At 38.5% G+C, this 24,870-nt stretch overlaps 2 protein-coding genes across 2 annotated transcripts; both read left to right on the top strand.

The window, feature by feature from the left end:
- The first annotated feature begins 567 nt into the window (after nt 1-567).
- Nucleotides 568-1,245, top strand: SMCO3 (single-pass membrane protein with coiled-coil domains 3). The gene has a single exon (XM_047066618.1). The coding sequence runs from the start codon at nt 568-570 to the stop codon at nt 1,243-1,245; it is 678 nt and encodes a 225-aa protein (XP_046922574.1).
- Nucleotides 1,246-3,613: 2,368 nt separating this feature from the next.
- Nucleotides 3,614-19,775, top strand: WBP11 (WW domain binding protein 11). The gene is made up of 12 exons (XM_047066209.1): nt 3,614-3,788; nt 5,627-5,740; nt 6,224-6,255; nt 7,093-7,186; nt 10,236-10,432; nt 11,715-11,848; nt 12,060-12,259; nt 12,919-13,110; nt 15,386-15,487; nt 15,910-16,203; nt 17,177-17,359; nt 18,759-19,775. Exons 2-12 carry the CDS (start codon nt 5,677-5,679, stop codon nt 19,190-19,192), a joined length of 1,926 nt encoding a protein of 641 aa, XP_046922165.1. The 5' UTR covers nt 3,614-3,788; nt 5,627-5,676; the 3' UTR covers nt 19,193-19,775.
- The last annotated feature ends 5,095 nt before the right edge of the window (nt 19,776-24,870 follow it).

The raw sequence follows: 24,870 nt of genomic DNA, 5'->3' as shown, positions 1-24,870 counted from the left end.
ATTGCCTGTAAGGACATACAGAGTGACTTGAATAGTATAAAGTAACAGTATACAAGCAAAATCAAATATTAATAGCCCTGTAAACTCAGATCTTACTATTCTCCTGGCCCTAGTAACTTAACTCCAAATATTAAAGAAATCAATCTGGTAGGTGACTAGGGCTTGGGAAAATTAAGGAGCACTGGAAACCAAGGGCTAACTACAAAGTATGTCAAATGCTATTAAATATTACTTGGAAATAATCACATTTGTCAAATAAGATACTTGATAAACACAAATGTTTCCTATCTAGGATTTCTCTCTACCACAAAAAGCTAGTGCCCTAATTAATGCACCAACAGGTTGCATTCTGTTACCCACATTTCCATCCACTGACTCTAAGTTTCATAAAACTAATTGTTTTGAAGAACCTGTTGAATTTTCTGAGGAATTCCTTAGACAGCACAGTGCTATTTTTCTATTCATAAAGTATAAGATTTCCTGGTCAAATGTATGCAGACAACAGATATTTTTCAAAAGTTTTAGTGAATATTTACTACTTTATTTTTCAGAAGTTATATTTGAAATATGGCTCACAGTGACTTCCTCTACCCAGATAACCCAAGGAGAAGGCAAGAAGTCAACCGTCTTCACCAGCAGCTTCTTGACTGCTTATCTGATAGCTTCAATGCCACCAATAAGCTCATTGGGGTTTTAAACACGCACTTGCGGTGCAGCCTGGCCTCCATTGAGATGAAAAGAGATGGGACCATCAAGGAAAACTGTGATATCATCATCCAAGCCATGATGGAAATCCAAAAAGAATTGCAAAAGGTTGATGAAGCACTGAAAGATAAACTAGAGCCAACCCTTTACAGAAAACTTCAGGATATTAAAGAAAGGGAAACAGAGAAAATTGCAATAGTACAAAAGGTCATTTCAGTCATCCTGGGAGAAGCTACTTCTGCAGCCAGTGCAGTGGCTGTCAAACTTGTGGGCTCAAATGTCACAACTGGCATAATTAACAAGTTGGTCACCGTGTTAGCTCAAATTGGCGCTTCTCTCCTTGGTAGTATAGGGGTTGCTGTTCTTGGCCTTGGCATAGATATGATTTTCCGTGCTATCCTGGGAGCAGTGGAGAAAACACAGCTTCAAGCAGCCATTAAAAGTTATGAGAAGCATCTGGTGGAATTCAAATCAGCTTCAGAAAAATATCATCATGCCATTACCGAAGTCACCAACATAGTGAAACACCAAATGAAATAAACAGCCACTGTGCCACTTCTGCTTCTCAACAACAGTGTTCTGCTTCTTTGATTAGGTTCATTTTCTGTACGTTTCCAACATGGACATAAATACAGTTAACAACGTGGAAAGATGATTTAGAGATGCTGAAACTAGATGCCTCTAGAGTTTTGTATCAACAATGAATGCCTAAATCAGCTGGTGCTAGACCCTGTGAGGTAAAATTATATCCCAGGATACCTTCTTACACTGCTCTACCAGATCAACATTAGGTTTAATGCTATTGTAGGAGAGCAGGTGTAAGGGTTACCTTTTCCTTTTCTAATTCCTCAAATCTTTAAAATTTACACTGACTTTTGTTTCTACTACTAGCTTCAGACATCATTTAGTTCTAAGGCGATGTACTTGGTAACTGCTGCCTAGACAAACTGTGACCTTTGAATGAAATAGAAATGCAACCATAATTTTGTTCATCAGTTTAAATCCAATTTTCTATAAACTGGAAGAGACTGAAATATGGTTTTGCAACAATTCAATCATGAAAGAACACAATGGTTCTTTACCTTCTACTAATCACATGCTATAACCTGGATGGATTTTTTAAAAGATAAAAGTTAAAACTAAAAAGATAAAAGCTCTGTTTCTATAATGGCAATCAACCCTGACCAACTGTGGTGTGATGATTAAATATCCCTCATGTGAACGTGTGAACCCTCTGGAACATTTAAAAAGAAAACATGCAAACCCCAGCTACACTTACATAACATGCATTTAGGATGCAGGGGAGGAAGCTGTTACTCTTTTAAGAATTTGTCACTTTGTCATTTAAAGGAGAGTCATAATTTTTATTACCCTGATTTTTCAGAAAAATGAAATTTCATTTTCAATACTATCAGAATGGAAGCTGCCTCGGCTACATAAAACGTTAGGTGGCCCATTTCATTAATTACCTGATTTCAGAAAAATCCTGAGGTGAATGAGGCCTAATGGTTCAGTTAATTTCTACAGACACAAGTGTTTTTTCGCCAATAACTACCCATTGAGACTCTTAGGTTCTATTCACAAAATTATTAATAAGTTGTTGATGCAAGAATGTGTTTTTACAGTTTATTTTTTGCATAAAAGAAATGTCTTGAGATTTTAAAATCTCATCATGTCCCCAAAATTAAAAAGCTAGATGAAATACTTTAATGTTTCAAAATGTACTCATTTTCTCTTCTGTCACTGCTTCTTAAACTTAGTTGCAAACTAAATTTGTTCACATTCAAAATTAAAGCTTATTTTTTTATTACCTAACTTACAAGTTCTAAACTACAATACCTTGTTAATGCTTTCTGGGACTCAAAATTCGGCCCAAAACCAAACCGGGAAATTTTCTAAAACAAAGGATAGTTTAGGTAAGGAACCGATCTTAAATGCTTAAGTGCACGTTTAAATATTCTGCTGCTAAAATTAGTATGTATCTCCCTCAATGTTGGAGTATTTACAATAATTGATAGTAAGAACTATATCTAAAATATTTTCCTATTAAGGGATATTAAAATCAGAAATAACCAAGGGAGTCTTTTAAAAGTAAAATTTTTAAATATTTGAGCTTACCTTTAAGGGGAAAGGGGGAGGAGTCTCAGACAAACCGCAGATAGCAGGGAAGGATGAAAGACTAGACCTAAGTGAAAATCCGTATATAGGTACAGTGACATCATAAAGGACTTCTAGATGGTGAAAAGACCAAAAGGGAAAGGAGCCAACATAAATCAACCTCGCCACTTCTAGATTTAAAATTGCAGACGTATCTCCACATTTCCTCCTCAAAAACTTATTGTAGATTACTGTAGTAGATTAATTTATCGTAGATGAACAATCTGGAACTCTAAAACGGGCACTAACTTGCTCAAATCTACAAAATGTTCTGTGTGCCTATAAAATTTCCAGACCGACATGACGCTAGCAAAGAGCAACAAACACAGTACCAAGTGCCATTTGGGGGCCCGCTCTCAAACAGACACAACCAAAAGAGACAGCACGCGCTTACATCACGAAAAAATCCAAAATCCAAAAACTAATATAATTCTGACCAAAAGAAACACCGCAAAACAGCTAACTGGAATCGTCCCGTCCAACCCAACGTGACGGAGACCCCGGAAATTAAGTCAGAATGTCTCGGTCCTAGAGGGAAAGTAGTCTTCTCATCAGCCAATCACCTAGCCCACTTGCTTCGCTTTCCTTATTTCTATTGGTCTAAAGAAGTGTCAATTACCGTGGTTCTGAGCAATGGGGGGCGGGCTCTTACCAGAAAGTCAACCAATTCGGTATTAATCCGGAGCGGAAGAAGACTCTGGTCCGGGAGTTCTTGGTTCCTCTCTATGGTACCAGGGCGGAGAAACGCTAAGATCTTCGGCAATAGGGATAGGAAGTGACGTAAGGATGGCGGAGGGGCGCGAGGTTTCAAGATGGCGGTGGCAGGGTTGCTGACCGGGAGGCAGAGGTGAAGGCCCCTACGAGATAAAAGAGGCCAAGAATCGTCCCATCCCCGCTTCCTGCAGTCCCAGGAACCCAGCAGAAGTGTGAGTGTGCAGGATTGTTCCACTCCGTTCCTTCATCTCTCCCGACCCTTCTCCGGGCCCGCGCGTTTGCCTCGGGGACACCAGGCCCGTCAGCTCCGCTCTTCCTCTCCGCGGTTGGGTCTCCCGGGTCGCGGACCGGGGGATCTTCGAGCCAAGGGCGGTGCGGCTTCCAGCGTTTCAGCAGCTGTTCACCCGAGTCAGTTAGCGCCACCTCCTGCCTGTGCTCGTTGACCGGCCGCTTTAGATTTGACGTCTTCTTGTACCTCGAGTCAGGGTCAACCGTCGCTATGGTTTCGGCAGTTGCTGCTGCTGTTGCTTCCCTTGGTAAACTGGGCTCCGTCCCACTGCTGCCTCTTCGGTTAAATTTAGTTTCCCCACGGTTTTGTGGCCCAGTTTCCCTGTCGTTTCTGCTTTTAAACCAAAAGTAGTTCGTGCAGACTAAGGCTCCACGGTCTTCTGTAGAAATCCTCTGTAATTAGTATCTGTTCTTTGTTACAGTTGCGGGAGAGGAAGGTCAAAACAGGAGCCTAAGGGTAATTGAGAAAACAGCAAACCAGATACAAGTCATCAAATATCAGGGGAGCCTATATTTCTACTAATGTTGCTTGTTCCCACCTCCTTTCTGCCCGACTCCCAGTTTTTTCTGTGAAGGAAATCCTGCGCAGGGTGAATTAGTTGCCACTGGAAAAGCTTTGAAGCATTTAGCAGAAATCAAGGCATTTGAACACTTGCTGAAAGAGGCATTAACTAGTGAACTTTTCTTGACAAAATCTTCATACGAGGAAGAAGGGGAGGTATAATTACTTGTATAGGCTACTAAAAATTGTATCTCATGATCTTCCCTTTCCCACCCTTTAAAAGTCTACTTTCAGGGGTGCCTGGGTGGCTCAGTCGGTTAAGAGTCCGACTTCGGCTCAGGTCAGGATCTCACGGTTTGAGGGTTCGAACCCCGCGTCGGGCTCTGTGCTGACAGCCTGGAACCTGCTTCGGATTCTGTGTCTCCCTCTCTCTGCCCCTCCCCTACTTGCTCTCTCTCTCTCTCTCTCTCTCTCTCTCTCAAAAAGAAAGAAATGTGTAAAAAAAAAATTTTTAAAGATAAATAAAAGTCTACTTTCAAGAGAAAGTAAATTTGTCAACTTTATTATTCGGAAGGGTAAGCATTAAAAAGTTAACCCTTAATTGGAACAAGAGAAAGAAGTAATATAATAATGTCTCAGATTAGTAAAAATCTTGACTTGCAAAATATTTTCTCTCAAGCACGATCATCCCTTTCAGTTATCTTAAAAAGCACAAATCAGGAATCAAGTGGGTGCTAGTAAAAATGTGTGTCTTGACATTCTTGGACACTCCTTCATATGATACTTTTAATTTTTAATATTTGCACCTTTAGTTATGTTTTAAGCTCGTGAGAGTCAAGAATTCTATCTGAATTAGAATGAAATCTGAATTAAATAGCCTAAAATTAATGAGTTTTTACTATCTTAAAGATGTTGGGAATACATGACAAGAAAAACCATGGAGAGAGACAAGAGTGAGCTATCTGTTTTTTTGAACTCACATTATTACCACCATTCTCTTTTGATTCCCCTTTCACCCTAAATAGAAACCAAGGGTGTAGGAAAAGATCTAATGGTTTTTCGTAGGCATGATTTGTCCCCATATTGTCAAAGCATATTCTGATTCTTTTCAGTTGACAGAGTCGGTCTGTTGTGATCCATTTTAAAAAGTTAATAATCAAAGGAATGTTTCTTTTCAAGAGATTGGTAGAAGTTTTGTAACATAAAATGGAAGACACTTTGTAAATAGAGGAAAAATAAGCTATTTCTTTGTCTTTGCAGGTTTTTGTTTTTGTTTTTTTATGAACAAGTAAATCATACAAGTTGTCAACATGGGACGGAGATCTACATCATCCACCAAGAGTGGAAAATTTATGAACCCTACAGACCAAGCCCGTAAGTGTCCATTAGTATGGAATGATAAGGAAGAGGATAAAATTGCAAACATTAGAGAATCTATTACGCCTTAATTATAAAACCAGCTGTGCTAGGAGTCAGTTGTATGAAGTTATCCAGTGTTCTTGGGAGTACATGATGAAAACTTTAAACATGCAAAAAAATTAGTACCCATATTTTTTTTAAGTTTATTTATTTATTTTGAGAGAGTGTGTGCATGATCGGGGGAAAGGGCAGAGAGAGTGACATCTTTTTCTTTCAGATTCATAGTTACTTTTTAAGAAGCTTAAAAACTTGTCAGGACATTTTTGGTTGACATAATTAAAGGGTGCTGTTGGCATCTAATGGGTAGAGCCCACAAATGCTCCTAAATATTCTGGAGTGCATAGGACAACCTCCCACAATAAGAATTAATCTGTATTAAGTTGGAGAAAATGTTAGTGTTCAAGATTTGAAAGTTTTATGTTTTCTCTGTCTCTAAAGGAAAAGAAGCCCGGAAGAGAGAATTAAAGAAGGTACGATTTCAGAAGCATCCTATGAGCCATAGTGGTGTTTGGCACATCTTACTATTTGGGATTAGTGGATTTCAAAACAATATTTACAATTATTTGTCAGGAAAGATACTTCATACTGCTTCTAACAAACCATAAAATTACTAAGCCAAAATACCATATTTGGAAACAGAACTGAAAAAACTTTGCAGTTAAGCTCATGAGGAGTTATTGTAACGTTGTCTATTTGATTATCTTTCCCAGTGAGTTAAATATCTTTGAAAGGAATTTCTTTTTGCTATTAAGGCATATTGCTCTGTTAAAAGCTACTGAATTAGTGAATGGAAATAAATACGGTTCTGAATAGTTTTGTGGGTTCCTTTTTTTCATTTTGTAGCTGTCGAGTTTCTGGCGAAGTGTTTTCCCAGAATAAAAAAGTATTTACTTTATAGTATCATGCCTTAACACATTGAGAGAATGCAGATTTTTAATAGCTTTTAATGGGGTTTTCTTAGTTCATTGTTCAGTATCAAGTCTGCAAAACTTTTCTCTAATATATAGTTTTAGAATTAAGCTTAAAAAAACAGATTTTTTTAAGTAATTGCTAAAGACCTCACAAAATTGAAGGAAATACTTGCCTAAGAAAGCACACATAGTAATGGTCATTTATCTTTTTGTCTAACGTTGAAATATTTGAGAGCAAAAAATTACATAGCTTTGGTTGTGGTGGTTGAAACGAGATCAGAAACCGAGGAGAAGTTTGGCTTCATTTCAAATAGATTCAGATTCTTGATGCAAATGGAAATAAAAACTCATATGGGTGTCCAGTTCCTTGACATAGTGCTCTTTTGTTTCTCTAAGAACAAAAAACAGCGCATGATGGTACGAGCTGCAGTTTTAAAGATGAAGGATCCCAAACAGATTATCCGAGACATGGAGAAATTGGATGAAATGGGTAAGAATTTATAAAAGTCTAGATTTCATAGCAGGTATAACAGTCTTATACATGGAGGCAGGCAAGCAGGTAATGAGGAGAGCAGCACAGGCATGAGTAAAACAAAAGCATGATGACATTTGACAGTTAGGCTTAGTTTTAGTATCAGGAAGACTAAAATGGAGGGGTGGGGAGCAATTTGCACACTGAAGATCTTACCTAGTGTAAGATGAATCCCATTTATTTAGCTTGAACTAATTGTTATTGAAGTAATGAAAGCCTGTTTTGACCAGTTCAAAAATGAAAGCCTGTTTTCCAGACAAGACTGAATTCTGGAGGTTTTTGTTTGTTTTGGTTTTTAATTTTGGCAACTACAACGTACATCTAAGTATTACCCCACCGTGAATTTATCAGTTTCCCATTTTTCCCAATGAGAAGATCAGACACTTGACCCACTTAGTAAGGTGGTAGAAGTCATCAAATACTTAAAATCTAATTTTATAGAATATCGTATTAGGATTTCTCCCTTTTTTCTCATTTCTTTTGAGTAATTTTACTCAGTTTCTTCATATGCATCTTCAGTGTCACAAGTTTTTTTATAACTGGAATCATACAAATAACTTGTTATCTTTCCTTGAATCAAAGTTGCTTGAGAATTGTCTGTGTGATGCTACCACTGGAAAGTTTATCCCAACCCACAAAGATCCATTCAGAACATGGGATTTTTTATTTTTCTGCCTCCTTTACCTTTTTTTAATTTAATTTTTATTTTTTTTAAATTTTTTTTTTTTTAAATTTACATCCAAGTTAGCATATAGTGCATTAATGAGTTTAGGAATAGAAGCCAGTGATTCATCCCTCTGTGTATAACACCCAGTGCTCATCCCAACAAGTGTCCTCCTTTATGGCCCTTGCCCATTTAGCCCATCCCCCCACCTACACCCCATCCAGCAGCCCTCCATTTGTTCTCAGTATTTAAGAGTCTCTTATGTTTTGTCCCCCTCCCTATTTTTGTATTATTTTTGCTTCCCTTCATCTGTTTTGTATCATAAATTCCACATGTGAGTGAAGTCATAGGATATTTGTCTTTCTCTGATTTCACGTAGCATAATACACTCTGGTTCCATCCACGTTGTTGCAAATGGCAAGGTTTCATTCTTTTTGATTGCCGAGTAATACTCCATTGTATGTATATACCACCTCTTTATCCATTTATTTGTTCATGGACATTTGCTTCTACCTTTTTTTTTTTAATTGCATAATGAAATGATTTTTCCAAGTTTTGTTAGCAAAGGTTCCCAGTTTTAGTGGTTTGCCAAAAATCAGATAGTAAGCAAAAGAGGTACAGTGGGTCTCAACAATACATTAAATGAATTTTTAAAATCCAGTTATGTGGGATTATGGTATGAGAAGTTTTGTTAAATAATGTGGCAAATCTTGTGCATTTAGCTGGGGCGAGAGTTCTGGGTCAGATTGCGTGATCCCAGATGTTTCCCAGTTCATGTGGAACTGATCCCACTTGTTGCCTCTGCGTTAAATATTACTATGGACAATTGCTGTCCCTGAGATGTCAAGACATTACCTATTAACATGACTTCAATGATTTTTGTGGTTTTAAAGGAGATAATTGTCACAATTGAGGTTTATTGAGCTCTTATCTTGCTATTTACCAGTTTTTTTCCAGATGTTATTTAACCCTTGCAACAGCTTTTGGGTAGGTGTGTTCCACCTGTTTTATGAGTGAGGAAACTCAGGCACATACTTTACTCAAGGTTGTGCTGTTAGGAAGTGGCAAGCTGGGATTAAAACTCAGGCATTCAACACTTGTATTAATCACACTAAGAATAGTGTGTGAATGTAAGACTGTATCTTCCAAATAAATCACCAAGTCTACGGCCGTACCACCCTGAACGCACCCGATCTCGTCTGATCTCGGAAGCTAAGCAGGGTCAGGCCTGGTTGGTACTAGGATGGGAGACCAAATAAATCACCAAGGTTAATAGGATTTAGGGGAAAAGATAATTAAACTTGCTATCTGTAAAAAAAGAAGGGAACACTGTTGATCAGGGCTCTAATTACAATTTATAAAACTTAACACAGTTTATAAAACTCGGTATAAACTAGTTTAAGTAGAAAAAATATGTACATTGACTCCCATAGTTGGTAAATCCCAGAGGGAAGCTTTCGTGTGTCTGTCTGGTCTACTCTCTTGTTAGCCTCATTCAGTATATTGCTAATGAACTTCTTGTGATGGAAGGTGAAATATGTGTGTGTGGATTAGTGGGACACAAGGTCACAGCTTTAGGTTTATTTTATCCCTCCTGTGAGGGATCCACACTTAAAATCTCCACATCCACATTTAAAATCTCAGAGAAGTATCTAGTTTCAGTTTGGATCATGTGCCATTTGATCTCTGAGTCAGTCACTGGCAGGGGGAGTGGAGGGAGGCAGGTATAATTGACCAGGCAAGCCTGGGAGTCTTGTGCTGATAATCCCTCTTGGGGCAGAAGACTTGAAATGAAGCCCTATGTTGAATACATGGAAAGAGAAAGGATTGTATGGTAACTAGACACCAGTCCACTATAAAAATAATTAAGTGGTGAGGTAGACACTACTGGATATTTTATTTGTGATCCCATTAAGTCATCAGACTTTGTTGTAAAGTAGTTGATGTCCCCATTTTCCAGATGAAGAAGTTAAAGATCATAGAATTCAAGTAAAGTGCTCAGGATCTCAGAATTAAAGGACAGAGTCAGGTCTGACTGAAGCCTCACTATATAGCAAGTTGTTAGCGTAAGGGAATGAAAATCGATTTTTATTACAGTGATGATGAAATCAATTAGGTGCTGTTTTTATAAAAGAAAGTAAAATTAATGGCTATCTTAAAAGGGTGGAATTTCAACAAATGTCTGTTGCACTTTATAGTAAATTTTAGAAGTAATATACCTAGTCTAGGTCCCTTTTAAAAGTTTTAGCATATAGGGAGATTATATTAAATTATATAGTTAGTTGATAACCTAAATGAAACAAGTTTTTGTGTTTAATTTGAATATCTACTCTTTTCTCTCAGAGTTTAACCCAGTGCAGCAACCACAGTTAAATGAGAAGGTGCTGAAAGACAAGCGTAAAAAGCTGCGTGAAACCTTTGAACGTATTCTACGACTCTATGAAAAAGAGAATCCGGATATTTACAAAGAATTGAGAAAGCTAGAAGTAGAATATGAACAGAAGAGGGCTCAACTTAGCCAATATTTTGATGCTGTCAAGGTAATCAAGTTTCTTTTAGAGAAACTAAAATGTTTTTAGATTTGCTCTTAAAATTGACAGTGTGAGAATTGGTCATATTCTTCCTCTTGACAATTTTTTTTTTTAATGTTTATTTATTCTTGGGAGAGAGAGCACAAGCCAGGGAGGGGCAGAGAGAGAGAGAGGGAGACAAACAATCCAAAGCAGGTTCCAGGTTCTGAGCTGTCAGCACAGAGCCGGGTGTGGGACTCGAACTCACGAACCATGAGATCATGACCTGAGCTGAAGTCAGGCACTTAACCGACTGAATCACCCAGGTGCCCCTTGGCAATTTCTTGTCAAACTAAACATACACCTTCTCCATGAGCCAGCAAATCTAATGCTACATATTTACACAAGAGAAATTAATCCATCTGCCAACACAGTAATAGCCAAAAACTGGAAATAGCCCACATGTCCATTAATAGGATAATGGATAAACAAACTAGTATATTTATAAAATTGAATGTACTCAGCAATAAAGAATGACCTACTGATACTCAAAACCACATGGGATAAAAAAATTTTTTCATGGATATGTGTCAAAACATGTTGAACTTCTTTCATAGTTATTCCGTTTGTATGATGTTCTAGAATAGGCAGAACTAATCTGTGGATGAAAAAATTTATAACAGTGGTTGCTATGGGATATTGTTAGGGATCGACAGGAATATGAACTATTGCATTTGTCAAAACAGAATTTATACATTTCACTGTGAATTTTGTTTCAAAAATGTAAAAAAAAAAAAATGATATAGTTGTTACAAAGTAGGTAGTATCGGTCCTGCTTTATAGATAAGGAAACTAAAGTAACTTTGCTTAGTCACACAGCTAGTGTGTGGCAGAAATTCAACGAAGGCAGACTAACTTTAGAAACCCAAGCTCTTCCATGGGTTATATGCTATTTCTAAGTTAATTGGTAAGTGCTATTTATCATCCAGAACATTTAAAAGGGTGGCTTTGGTGCTAGATACTTTTAATAGTTGGATTTCCATAAACAGCTATTTCAAACCATAACCCAAAAGGATAAGTTGATGATAGGAGGGAGAAGAGCAGCAGAGCTTGTCTCTTTTAGAGGTGATAAGGATTTTTTTTCCATTCATTGACAGGTTTTGGAAATATTGACAAATACTGGTATTGATATTTTTTCCTGATACTTATGTTAAATGGAAAGCAAATCCAGTTTATGAAGCAGCAGGTGGTTAATTTTTAGTGTTGAGTTTGTGGCTTGCTCTTATCATACCATTGAAAAATTTTGTTTCAGAATGCTCAGCACGTGGAAGTGGAGAGTATTCCCTTGCCAGACATGCCGCATGCTCCTTCCAACATTCTGATCCAGGACATTCCACTTCCTGGTGCCCAGCCACCCTCCATCCTTAAAAAGACCTCAGCCTATGGGTAAGGAAGCGGTGGCATCATCAGATAGCATTTATTAAAAGTACCTTTTGACTATCCAGTGCCAAAATTATTGTAGTGGAAATGAAAGGCAATGTGAATGTAAGTGGTGCCCCGCCTGATTAAATGTGAAGAAATCCCTTAAAAATGTTTGAAGAGAGGAAATAAATATCTTCTCATTATTAACGTGGTAACTGTAAAATTTTCTTCATAGACCTCCAACGCGGGCAGTTTCTATACTTCCTCTTCTCGGTCATGGTGTTCCACGTTTGCCCCCTGGCAGAAAACCTCCTGGTCCTCCCCCTGGCCCACCACCTCCTCAAGTCTTGCAAATGTATGGCCGTAAAGTGGGCTTTGCTCTAGATCTTCCCCCTCGTAGGCGGGATGAAGACATGTTGTATAGTCCGGAACTTGGTAAGGAGTGACTGTTTCTTTTGCTTTTAACAACCTTTCTACCGTCATTTTTTAAGCTGGCCCTGTTTAACATCTTGTTTACCATCCTCAGAACTTGGAAAATGAATGAGGATTACATGTACATACTAACAGATGGATAAGTCATAGAATTTACTTAAGTAAAAGCATCGTACATAAGGAAGTATAGAAATGTTTATTGTGTTTTAAAATAGGCTCTATTAAGAGATGTCACCTTCTTACTAACAATCCCTTAAGATTCAGATACTTGTTTCCTTTTCAGTTTTATTGCCATCAGACTAGAACATAGTTTTATATGTTCTCTATATAAACAAATATCTTGTATATGTGTGTGCATCCAAGTTTCCACATATAGAATTTGTTTTCAAATTTAAACCTTTTAAAAAATACCTTACGTTATCAAAAAGGTTTTAAAACTGTTACCATATGGAAATATTGTTAGACGGTATGAACAGCTCATATCATATACAGAATCTTTCTGGTTCATATACAGAACCAGAATCTGTAGGTTCATATACAGAACCTACAGAAACAGGTAGGTTATTCTGAGTTAAATAATAGTTTTCTGTGCTCTGAGACCCCGTGTGTGTGTGGAGGATCCAATAGTAATACTTGTTTCCTGCTCCCTCCTACTTTGTCAGCTCAACGGGGTCATGACGACGATGTTTCCAGCACCAGTGAAGATGATGGGTATCCTGAGGACATGGATCAAGATAAGCATGATGACAGTACTGATGACAGCGACACTGACAGATCAGATGGAGAAAGTGAAGGGGATGAATTTGTGCACCGTGATGATAATGAAAGAGACAACAATGAAGAAAAAAAGTCAGGTATGTGCTGATGAAAGGTCCATGGTATTGATCAATAAATACACAAGACAAAGGTCTTGATTTATTAATACATCTGTAAAAATAATTGTGAATATCTTGAAAGGAAGGATCATAGCTCCATTCATCTTTATATCTAATCTTAAAAGTTCTTGACACATACTAAGTACTCGGTGGATGTTTGTGATGGAAAAATAAATTAAGCAGTGTATGTAATAAAGAAGCCTATGTAGTAAAGTCCACTTGGGGAGAAAAATAACTATTTCAACAGCATGAGGATGTACTTTTATGGGGATGTGTAGGAAAAAAGGAGAATAAGCACACAACCATACTGAGAAAGCCATATTCACATTGTTGGTTTGTTTTTTAATAAGTCTGTTTAAATAACTTAAATTTTCTGTGTTCATTGTGTCTTCACATGAACCAGACCACAATTATAATTCAGGTACACTTGCAAGTGAGTCATGATGTAATGGAAACATCCAAAATGTAGGTTATGTGTCCATTTGATTATTACAAAATAGGACTGAGTTACATGTACTTTTAAAAAGTAGTTATGATATTCATCAAGAAAATGTTAAGCATCATGATAGAAACTGAGCAGTGCAAAATGTATAATAATCTCTCACACCTCTGTAGTCTTGCAGTTTCTTTTAAAATTGTTTTTGTAACCTACAATACCATATTTATGTGTTAGTAATACTACTGATGTATTTATAATGACGACAGATCTTTCCTCTGATATTTCTTAAAAATCATGGTTGCAAACCAAAAAGCTTGGTTAAAGGGGTGTATAGAGCTGGTAACGAAAAGTTATGGAGGACATACATAGGAGCTAGCACTGAAAATAGCAAGTCCTTAGAGCCACAGCAGCTCCATTTTTCTCTGGCATTGTGTGATCCTTTGCCTCATTTTTCCCTTTTTCTGCCACCTTTTGTTACTCTTACATACTCATCATATATACTCATATATACTCATCATCATACAGTGTACATGTGCTATCCTAACTATGTGGCTATCCTAACTATGATTTGACATTCATCTAATATTTGTTCATTTTGTACTGTATGCAAGGAGTTTTCCTAGACAAAGGATACAAAGTGAACACAACTAAAGCCCTGCCCACATGGAACTTTGTAAATGTTTACCAACAAAGATTGCTTCCAATGTTGTACCCTTTGGCAACATGTTTAATAGCATCTAGTAGATAGCTTGATTTATCAGGTTAAAAAGGTCCCTTCTAGTCCTACTTTGCTAAGAGTTTTTGTAATAAATATTTTTAAGCATCTGTTGGGATGTTGTTATGGTTTTTAAGTTGTTTAATGTAATGAACTATATTCATGGCTTTTCTAATGTTAAACCTCACCTTGCATTTCTGGGACCAACCCTACATGTTTATGATGTATTTTTCTTTTAAAACACTGTTAGATTCTGTTTGGTTATACAGGTGGGTATAACAACACCAGGGTTAGGAGCACCGACCCTGTGTGCAATCAGAACATCCGTGCATAACTTTTGGTTCCCCCAAAACTTAATAGCCTAGTGCTGACCGGAAGTTTTACCGATAACACAAACCATTGATGAACACACATTTTGTCTGTTGCGTGTATTATATACTACAGTCATGCAATAAAGTAGGCTAGAGGAAAGAAAATAGTGTTAATAATTCATAAGGAAAGTACAGTTACAGTACTGTACTATATCACAAAAAAAATCCATGCGTAAGTGGACCCACTCAATTCAAACCCATGTTGTTCGAGGGTCAACTGTATTTTATAGTAGGTTAGTTTTGGTATCAGGGTTGTGCTGGCTTCATGAGTTCTGGATTGCATTCCATCTTTTCCTGTACAGGAAATTTCTGTAACTCCCACGTTTGCCTGAAGTTCCTTGTAAAAATTATTTGGGCCAGGTTAAAAAAAGATTTTTAACTACCACTTCAATTTTATAAATTCTGGTCTTATCTCTTCTCTGGCCAATTTTTTTAATTTATATTTTTAGAGAGAACTGTCTCTTACCAGGGTTTTCAGTTTTACAGACATAAAGATATTGATGGTATTCTTCAAGTTTTTAAAATTGATGGATTTGAAATCACAATTGCATATGTTTACCACCAGTGAGCACTTCTTCTATTACCTTTTATATGGCTCTTTCAGCACTTAACTTCTGCCAAATAGTGGGCAGCCATCATATCTGGTGCTTTATAGCATTATATAGTAAGCATTTACTGAATTTTGTTGTTCCTGATCTACCCCATTCTCTCCCTCCCCTGGCCCCTAAGGTCTGAGTGTAAGATTTGCAGATATGCCTGGAAAATCAAGGAAGAAAAAGAAGAACATGAAGGAGCTGACTCCTCTTCAAGCCATGATGCTTCGAATGGCAGGTAAAACTGAGAAAGAGGCGTGAAATCACCTTTTGGATATTTCCTCCTGCTAGTTCCTTTACATATGGTTTCCCATTTAGTGTCTCAGCAACCCTAAAGTAAATAATAAATCCTGTTTTACAAAAGTTAGGTTTGGAGACATTAAGGTAAGCTGTCCAGAGTTGCCCAGCTAGTAAGTTGTTACACTGGCATTTAGATCCAGGTCGGTCTTGTTCAAAAGCCTGGGCTTATTTCCCTCTGCTCCAGTAACATAGGTGAGTGGAATACTGTTTGATTCTTCCACATCTAAGTATTTTACTGAAGAAGACTATTGAGATAATTGTAAGAAAGCACTGAATTGAACATGTGTCTTCAGGCATCACTTTTTTGCAGACTGTAAAAAATGAATCAGTCCCATTTACCTGGTTTAAAATTTCCTTTAGGTCAGGAAATCCCAGAGGAGGGACGAGAAGTAGAAGAATTTTCAGAGGATGATGATGAAGATGATTCTGATGATTCTGAAGCGGAAAAGCAATCACAGAAACAGCATAAAGAGGAATCTCTTTCTGATGGCACATCTGCTGCCTCTTCACAGCAGCAAGCTCCCCCACAGTCTGTTCCTCCTTCTCAGATACAAGCACCTCCCATGCCAGGACCACCTCCTCTTGGACCACCCCCTGCTCCACCTTTACGGCCACCTGGACCACCTACTGGCCTTCCTCCTGGACCACCTCCAGGTAAATTAGCACTTCGGTATTGTGAAAAATAATTACATCTCTCTGTGATTAGAATGATGAAGTCATTTCAAAAATATACATCATTAGTGCTGATGTTTTCTTTTCTCCTGATACCCTAAGAGAGAAAGGATAAGTGCGATTTATTCCTACAGCACTGTTTGCAATTCATAGTACTGACGACAGCCGTCTTTTTCTCCAAAGGTCTTCTTTTTTCAGGGTTCTTTACTTCTGACATTCGCAGGCGGAAACTGGAATACGAAACTGGGGGTTTCTTTAGTACTGCTTTTTAATATGACAGGTTGGCTGAAATCTAAATTGATAGCTAGTGAGACTAGGGCACAGTAAATACTATCAAGTATCCTTCTTTGGTTGGGAATTGTTGGATGTCAGTCTTCAGAGATAAAAGTGATCAGTATTAGTGTAGTTTGGCATACCAGTATAAGAAGTTTATTTAAAATGCGAACTTCTTGGCCATTTATGATTTTATAGTTCTTCATCCTGCAGTTGGCCAGTTAAGTTTTTTCACTTGAGTTTATCCTTTTCCAATTGGTGGTGCAAAAGCAAATTACCTATCTTACGCCCTTTTCAGTGGTCCTTGTCAATATCTTATTGTGTTTCAGGGGAGTTCTTAAAGCACCCTGCTCTGTATTCCATTTTCAGCTTTATTTTGGAAATTTAAGAATTCTTCTCATCTTTGTATAATGTCTAGCCCAGCAGAGCTGTGATTGAGTATGTTTTTTTTTCAGTGCTGGGATATAAAGAGAAATGATCCATAACAAAATTACTACCCTATCTGGTGCTCAGATATTTGTTGAATGAATTCAGTTTCCACATATGTTTTGGTCAGTTTTTGAAGTTACCTTATTTCAAGTTAAAATGATAAGTCAGACCACATCGGAGTTACCTCTATATCACAGTTACCTACTTCATATGTTATTTGTCTTACGCTAATTTGCCGTTTTTCTCTTTACAGGAGCTCCTCCATTCCTGAGACCACCTGGAATGCCAGGGCTCCGAGGGCCTTTACCCCGACTTTTACCTCCAGGCCCACCCCCAGGCCGGCCCCCTGGTCCTCCCCCAGGTCCACCTCCAGGTCTGCCTCCTGGCCCTCCTCCTCGGGGACCCCCACCAAGGCTACCTCCCCCTGCGCCTCCAGGTAAAGCTTTGATTTATACTACAAAAATTTGACTACCACATCCTTCATCCTGCTCTAAGACATATTGTCACATTTCGATATCCTGAAGTCAAGGGGTATTCTAAAATGCTTTTAAATCGCTTTTGGCGTAGGTTGAAGTTGAGTTTTTCCAAAGGGTATTTGCATTGGATTCTGTCTGTCGTATGAGGGATTTTTCCCAGCCAAAGACCACCTTGGATTAAATTCTCCATTTGAGTAGGGTGTTTTGCACAGACAGGGACAGGCAATGCTTCTAATTGTGAAGTCATTCCATTTATTTACATGAGTATGAATTTAAAGTTTAAAATTATAAGGCAGATCCCCCCTCCTCTCTTAACCAGTATCAGTGTGAAATATGCAGATTTCCTTGCACTCTTAGTTTGTGGGGTATGTGTATTTCTAGTTTATTACATTGACTCCCGGTTTAATGTGAAAGCCTCCTTTTAAGCTCCCCGGATTCTCAGTGGTATCCGGAATAATTATGAGTCTGTATAAGTAATAGCATCTTAGGTTCTGTGAAACTTGGTACTTTATATTCAATCTTAAAAGTGGTGTTTGAAGAAAAATAATCTGGAGGTTCTGGGTAAATGACAATGGTATGTTTGAACCATCAAAAGGACACGAATTCTTTTCCAGTGGTGGTGACATACTGTGATTAGTTACGTTCTCTCATTCCAAGGTTAGAATTACATTTCCTGCCCATGGGGCTACTTTTTTCAGGGGAGGAATGGTGTGGAAATCAGTAAATAATGCATGAGAATGAAACCCCCAACCTTGGCCTTGATAGTATCTGCATTACACAGCTAGTATAGTGTCTTGGGCTGTCAGATTTGAAATTTGAAAAAGGTGACATCCTACTTGAAACCAGTTGGTGTTGTCAACTTTATAGATTAAAATAGTACATTACTCTGAGAGGAAGAAAACATAAGTACAGGGACACAGACTGAAAGTGAATACAATTTCCTGGGGCGCCTGGGTGGCTCAGTCGGTTAAGCGGCCGACTTCGGCTCAGGTCATGATCTCGCGGTCTGTGAGTTCGAGCCCCGCGTCGGGCTCTGTGCTGACCGCTCAGAGCCTGGAGCCTGTTTCAGATTCTATGTCTCCCTCTCTCTCTGACCCTCCCCCGTTCATGCTCTGTTTCTCTCTGTCTCAAAAATAAATAAACGTTAAAAAAAAAAAATGAAAGTGAATACAATTTCATGATAAAATAATCCTTCCTATCAAAAAGTATTCCTGAGTTTCAAATAGCAAGCAGCATGATTTTAGCTTATTTTTTCTAAATTGCCCATTTTTAAAAAATTGTCAACCTATGTTTTTAACATCTTTAATGGTTAAAATGGCTTCACGTAGTATTCATCGGCCCATTTTCGCCTTCATTTAGGTATCCCTCCACCCCGTCCTGGCATGATGCGCCCACCTTTGGTGCCTCCACTTGGACCTGCCCCACCTGGGCTTTTCCCACCAGCTCCCTTGCCGAACCCGGGGGTTCTAAGTGCTCCACCCAACTTGATTCAGCGACCCAAGGCGGATGATACAAGCGCAGCCACCATTGAGAAGAAAGCCACCGCAACCATCAGTGCCAAGCCACAGATCACCAATCCCAAGGCAGAGATTACTCGATTCGTGCCCACTGCGTTGAGGGTACGTCGGGAGAATAAAGGGGCCGCTGCTGCTCCCCAAAGAAAGTCAGAGGATGATTCTGCTGTGCCTCTTGCCAAAGCAGCCCCCAAATCTGGTCCATCTGTCCCAGTCTCAGTGCAAACTAAGGATGATGTTTATGAAGCTTTCATGAAAGAAATGGAAGGGCTACTGTGACAGCTTTTAATGCCAGAACAGGTTTCTGTTCACATGAGTGGTTCGTGGGGAAAGAGGCTCTTACTAAACTTAGTGAAAGAGCTGCTTTCACTGTCAGGGTATTTTTAAATTTCAGTTCAAGGAATATCCTAAAACTTAGCCTTGTTCAGAATTTGTTGCATATAAGACAGAGTTATTTCATTCAGAATAGATTGGTTATTGAAGCCGTGCTGCTAACATCCATTCCCTTCATACCACCGTTTTCATCCCGTTTGTTCCCCTTCTCCAGTTCTTTGGAAACGTGATCGGGGGGATCTTTGTTACTTATTTGTTATGATTCTCTTCTTGTGTGCTGTGGGCACTGGAGTAGAGATTTCTGAAAAACAGTTTATTTTACCCCATCTTGCCTTTTGTGTTTGAGTTATTTTAATATTTTCTTGTAAATATTTTGTAATATTTTAGTGAAATGGATCGCAATGTCATTTCCTAATACAAAGCAAGATATGTGGGAAGAAATTGTACAATTCTTTGATTAAAATTATTTCCCACTGACCTAAACTTTGAGTGTTTCATGGAATAAATAAATAAATGTTCTACACCAAGACATCCTCTGTGTTACTGGTAATATATAAATATGATATCTGTGTTATGGGCAGAAAAGAAACCAGTATTTAAAACTTGGGTTTTAAGGAACTACCGTAGCTGGTACACAATGAAACTCTGATTGAAGATATGGTTAAAACTAAGTTTTAAATTTTAAGAGATCAAGAAAAGAGGATTACTTTCTTTCAGAATTATCTTATTGGCTTTGGAGAAATTGAGAGGTTATTAATTGTGTGGAAGATGAGTCTTCTCAAAGTTTATTTGCTTTCCCAGAGCTTTGTGAGCTGACACTAATTGATGGTAAAAAGCTTTGAAACCATTTCTAAATCATTAGATAACCAGATAAGGTTACTTCTTTTACTTTATTGCATTGTCAGTTGTATAAGCTTTTATTAGTAAAAGCACATAAGGGTTGCCGGGTGGGTCAGTCAGTTAAGCATATGACCGACTCAGGTCATGATCTCACAGTTGGTGAGTTTGAGTCCCACATCAGGCTCTGCACCTCCAGCTTGGAGCCCGGAGCCTGCTTCAGATTGTGTCCCTCTCTCTCTGCCCCTCCCCTGCTTGCTGTCTCCCTCTCAAAAATAATACTAAAAAAGGCACATAAAATGAGGGACGCCCAGGTATCTGACTTTGGCTCAGGTCATGCATGATCTTGGGGTTCATGAGTTCGAGCCCCACATCGGGCTCTCTACTGTCCATGCAGAGCCTGCTTCAGATCCTCCGTCTCCCCCTCCCTTGCTCATGTGTGTGCATACTCTCTCAAAACTTACTAAGCATTAAAAAAAATAAAAGCACATAAAATGAATAAGAATGCTTAATTTTATTAATTTGCATCAATACCATTTTCTAACTAATTCATCTAGCCAGTAATCCTGGGAAATGATGTTCGTAGATACTTTCCCCATTTTACAAATGAGAATATTGAAGCCAAAAGGTTTGTGTGACTTACCCAGTGGCCCAAAGTGTGAATATTCTATGAACAAAGACACATGTACAAGCCCAAGGAGACCATGTATACACTGAGTTTAGGCTAAGTGTACCTATTCTTTCCACTAGATCTTAAAAACCTGTCATGTGAGTCATCAAAAATTGGTGATATCCTGAAAAGATAGTACAATAACACAATAAGGCTGTTCTTCTCTTGAGGGTGATTTCTTTGATGGATTTTTACATTTCTGTTCTGAGATTTGTGTATGTGACTTTCTCTTGGAAGTTACTCCGGGTTAAAGCAAATCCTGTCAAAGCAGTCTATGGATCATTTGGAGGTTTTTGTTTTTGGTATAATCAGTGCAGGCCAGTAAGTGAATTGAATCTTTTATCATTTAGATACAAGATTCAAACACAGTTACATCATCATCAAGTCAATATTATAATCTAAGTGTAAACAATTGTTCTTCGGTATTTGGTCTGCAAATTTTTAATGTTCTTGCTTAAAATTTATATTTTTGTCCAAGAGATTTGTGTTTTCACATTTATTAAGGGAGCTGTTGACAGTTTATCTTAAAGTCATTTCCTAATATCACTAGTTTAATTGTATGAAAAGTCAGTTGCACAATCTGACACATTTTATATGTTAGCCATATCTGCAGGAAAAGGGAATCAGCAGTTCAAAACTTGGGTCGATTCTGAGTCGGCACTTAACCATCAGGATCATAATTTATGTCATGTTTTCAAAAAACTGGTTCGATCACTGCTAAGCTTGATACAGATCTCTAAGCAGATAATATGGATAAATATTACTGTTTCCTTCTCAAAGTGTCACTTTGTTATACATTAATTGCCCCTTAAAGTCATTTTGAAATTCCTTTTACTCTTTTTCCTGGGCTTAAGATGTGAAGGATCACCACAACAATATTCTGCCATGGCGTAGAATCAGCGTAAAGTCCTAGACGACACCCAAAGTTCCGTTTAGTTTCAATTCTCATTTTGTATATTCCAGTTTGTGCTCTTTATAAAAGACCACTTTATATAGAGTTGGGAGACTTTTTTGTAATATTTCTTAAACTTTCTTTTACTTCATCAAGTAATTCTTCAGGCCACAGAAGATGCCACAATCACCACCTCATATACAACTGCACACTCAGGTTGTGTCCTCAATTCTGACTGCAGCACATCTACTATATGAAAAGGGTCGTCAGTCAGAATCCGTTTGGAGGACAGGCCTTTACGGCAGCACTTCTAGAGTTCAAAGCGGTCACTGAGCAGAGGTATGGATAATTTCTACACACCCAGTCCTGGGTTCAGGAAGGTATAAATGAGCTGTGGGGAAATCTTTCTGTTCTTTCCATCCCTGGGATGAAGGACTTTTAGCAAAGGTCAGAGCTGGGACCTCTATGAGACCAAAATAAGTCTCCCTACCACAGTTCTCTTATTTCTTTTCTTTCTTTCTTTCTTTCTTTTTTTTTTTTTTTTTTTTTTTTGGTTAATGTTTATTTTTGAGAGAGACAAGAGTGTGAGCAGGGGAAGGGCAGAGAGAAAGGGAGACACAGAATCCAAAGCAGGCTCCAGGCTCCGAGCCGTCAACACAGAGCCCGACGCGGGGCTCGAACTCACAGACCACGAGATCATGACCCAAGCCAAAGTCGGCCGTTTAAGTGACTGAGCCACCCAGGTGCCCCTCTTATTTCTAAGAATGCCTTATAGTTTGGCTGTGAAGAGAAGTAGGTAGGACAGAGGGCAGGTGGCTGAAGACTGAGCAGAAGGGTTTTGCTTGATCAGCATGCTCAATTTTGCTGAGGATCAATGGACAGTAGAGAAGGAGAGGTTGGAGAATGAAAGGGTAGTTGATGGAATGAGGTATCTCCTGGTTTAAGGAGACATGAGAAATAAACTATTCATTCTGTAGATAGTTACTGAGCACCTGCTGTGAGCTAGGTGCTAGGAAAACAGTGTAAAGCAAAATCAGATGAGGTTCCTACCTTCAAGGTCCTTAGGGAAATTTCAAGAAATAAACATGTGTCTATATCACTTCTGTCCCATACCTTGAATACAGTATTTACCAACACTAATTTTTTTTTAATTTTTTTTTCAACGTTTTTATTTATTTTTGGGACAGAGAGAGACAGAGCATGAACGGGGGAGGGGCAGAGAGAGAGGGAGACACAGAATCGGAAACAGGCTCCAGGCTCTGAGCCATCAGCCCAGAGCCCGACGCGGGGCTCGAACTCCCGGACCGCGAGATCGTGACCTGGCTGAAGTCGGACGCTTAACCGACTGCGCCACCCAGGCGCCCCTACCAACACTAATTTTTAAAAGAATTTTATTTAACCTGTGCTAATAAACAATTTGGAAAAAAATAATCTGACGGCTATTACATGCCACGTAGCAGTGAAAGACCTTTTCATCATATCTTTGTAATCTTTTTAAAAATCTTCTTAGGGGCACCTGGGTGGCGCAGTCGGTTAAGCGTCCGACTTCAGCCAGGTCACGATCTCGCGGTCCGGGAGTTCGAGCCCCGCGTCGGGCTCTGGGCTGATGGCTCAGAGCCTGGAGCCTGTTTCCGATTCTGTGTCTCCCTCTCTCTCTGCCCCTCCCCCGTTCATGCTCTGTCTCTCTCTGTCCCAAAAATAAATAAAAACGTTGAAAAAAAAATTTTTTTTAATCTTCTTAAAAATCTTTTAAATGAGTTTTTTAAAAGTGGAAATGTTTTCTCTGAAAGGTTAAAAATACTAAATATCAACTGATTACCTTAATAGTGCTGTGACCCTAATAGGAAAAACATTTTGTTTAAAAAAAAAAAAAAAAAAGTTTGCAAAGAAAAGACCATGGATTCCCACATACATGTTTTTCCTTGATCTGTTACCATATTCAAACAGGTTATTTCCCCTCATTAGGCTTCTGAAGCCTAAAAGTTGTCTTGTATTGCAATTTACCATAATGAATTCCTATTTAGTAAGAATTGTATCACATTTACAAGAGATAAATAACTGATAACTAGGAGAATTAACACTTGAATAATGCTGTGAGATGCAAAAAAAAAAAAAATGTTTTGGGGCACCTGGGTGGTTCCATCCGACTTGGGCTCAGGTCATGATCTCACAGTTAGTGGCTTCCAGCCCTGCTTCGGGCTCTGTGCTCAGAACCTGGAGCCTGCTTTGGATTCTGTGTCTCCCTCTCTCTCTGCCCCTCCACCGACCGCTCTCTGTCTCTGTCTCTCTCTCAAAAATAAACGTTAAAAAAAAAATTTTGTGGGGTGCCTGGGTGGCTCAGTCGGTTAAGCGTCCGACTTCAGCTCAGGTCACGATCTCGCGGTCTGTGAGTTCGAGCCCCGCGTCGGGCTCTGGGCTGATGGCTCGGAGCCTGGAGCCTGCTTCCGATTCTGTGTCTCCCTCTCTCTCTGCCCCTCCCCCGTTCATGCTCTGTCTCTCTGTCTCAAAAATAAATAAACGTTAAAAAAAAAATTAAAAAAAAAATTTTGTTTTGGGGATTTGTATACCAATGTTTTGGGAGGAAACTTAGAATGCGATAGTGTTTATATCCATAGAATCTCAAGAAAAATTAGAGTCCAGGGAAAAACAGAATTAACTCCATTATTATCACTTCACCCAGCAACCTTGGCTCCAATAAAATGGGGAATGAGAGTAAAGAAAGAAGGTAACAACCAAAGTTCAGGCAGGGAGAAGGGAAAAACATATATTAAAATAGCTCTGAAATCCTGTCTGATTTTATAAAATACACTACCCACAAACGAAAAGGTCATTCTATCTTTATGAAAGCTGGACTTTTTTTCTGGGAGTTGATAAAGGTTGCCATAGTTAGGGACTTAACTGCAAAACAAAAAATAAAACGTACAGACAAAAAACTCCATACCTTCAAATAATACTTGTTGGCTTTTTTGAGTGATAAGGGAATCAAAATGCAGACAGAGTACAAACCCAACATCTACGGCCGTTCTTATTGCTGAGTAACACAGATCATAGGAGGAGCTATTTTAAAATCCATAACTTGTACTGAGAGTTTATTCATAAAATACATGTTCATGAAAAACCTTATGGTTAACATAAAAAAAAGCAAAGAATAACATACCACATTTATTAGAGCAACCCAGTTATTTAAATAGATGCTTTGCATTTATTTGATTTTTTTATTTTGTA

This window comes from Lynx rufus, unplaced genomic scaffold (assembly GCF_022079265.1).
Source record: "Lynx rufus isolate CCGP_SWC_20201006 ecotype Redwood Valley unplaced genomic scaffold, mLynRuf1.p SCAF_7, whole genome shotgun sequence".
In the NCBI taxonomy this organism is placed as follows: Eukaryota; Metazoa; Chordata; class Mammalia; order Carnivora; family Felidae; genus Lynx; species Lynx rufus.
This window is presented reverse-complemented; position numbering and strand designations above follow the sequence as displayed.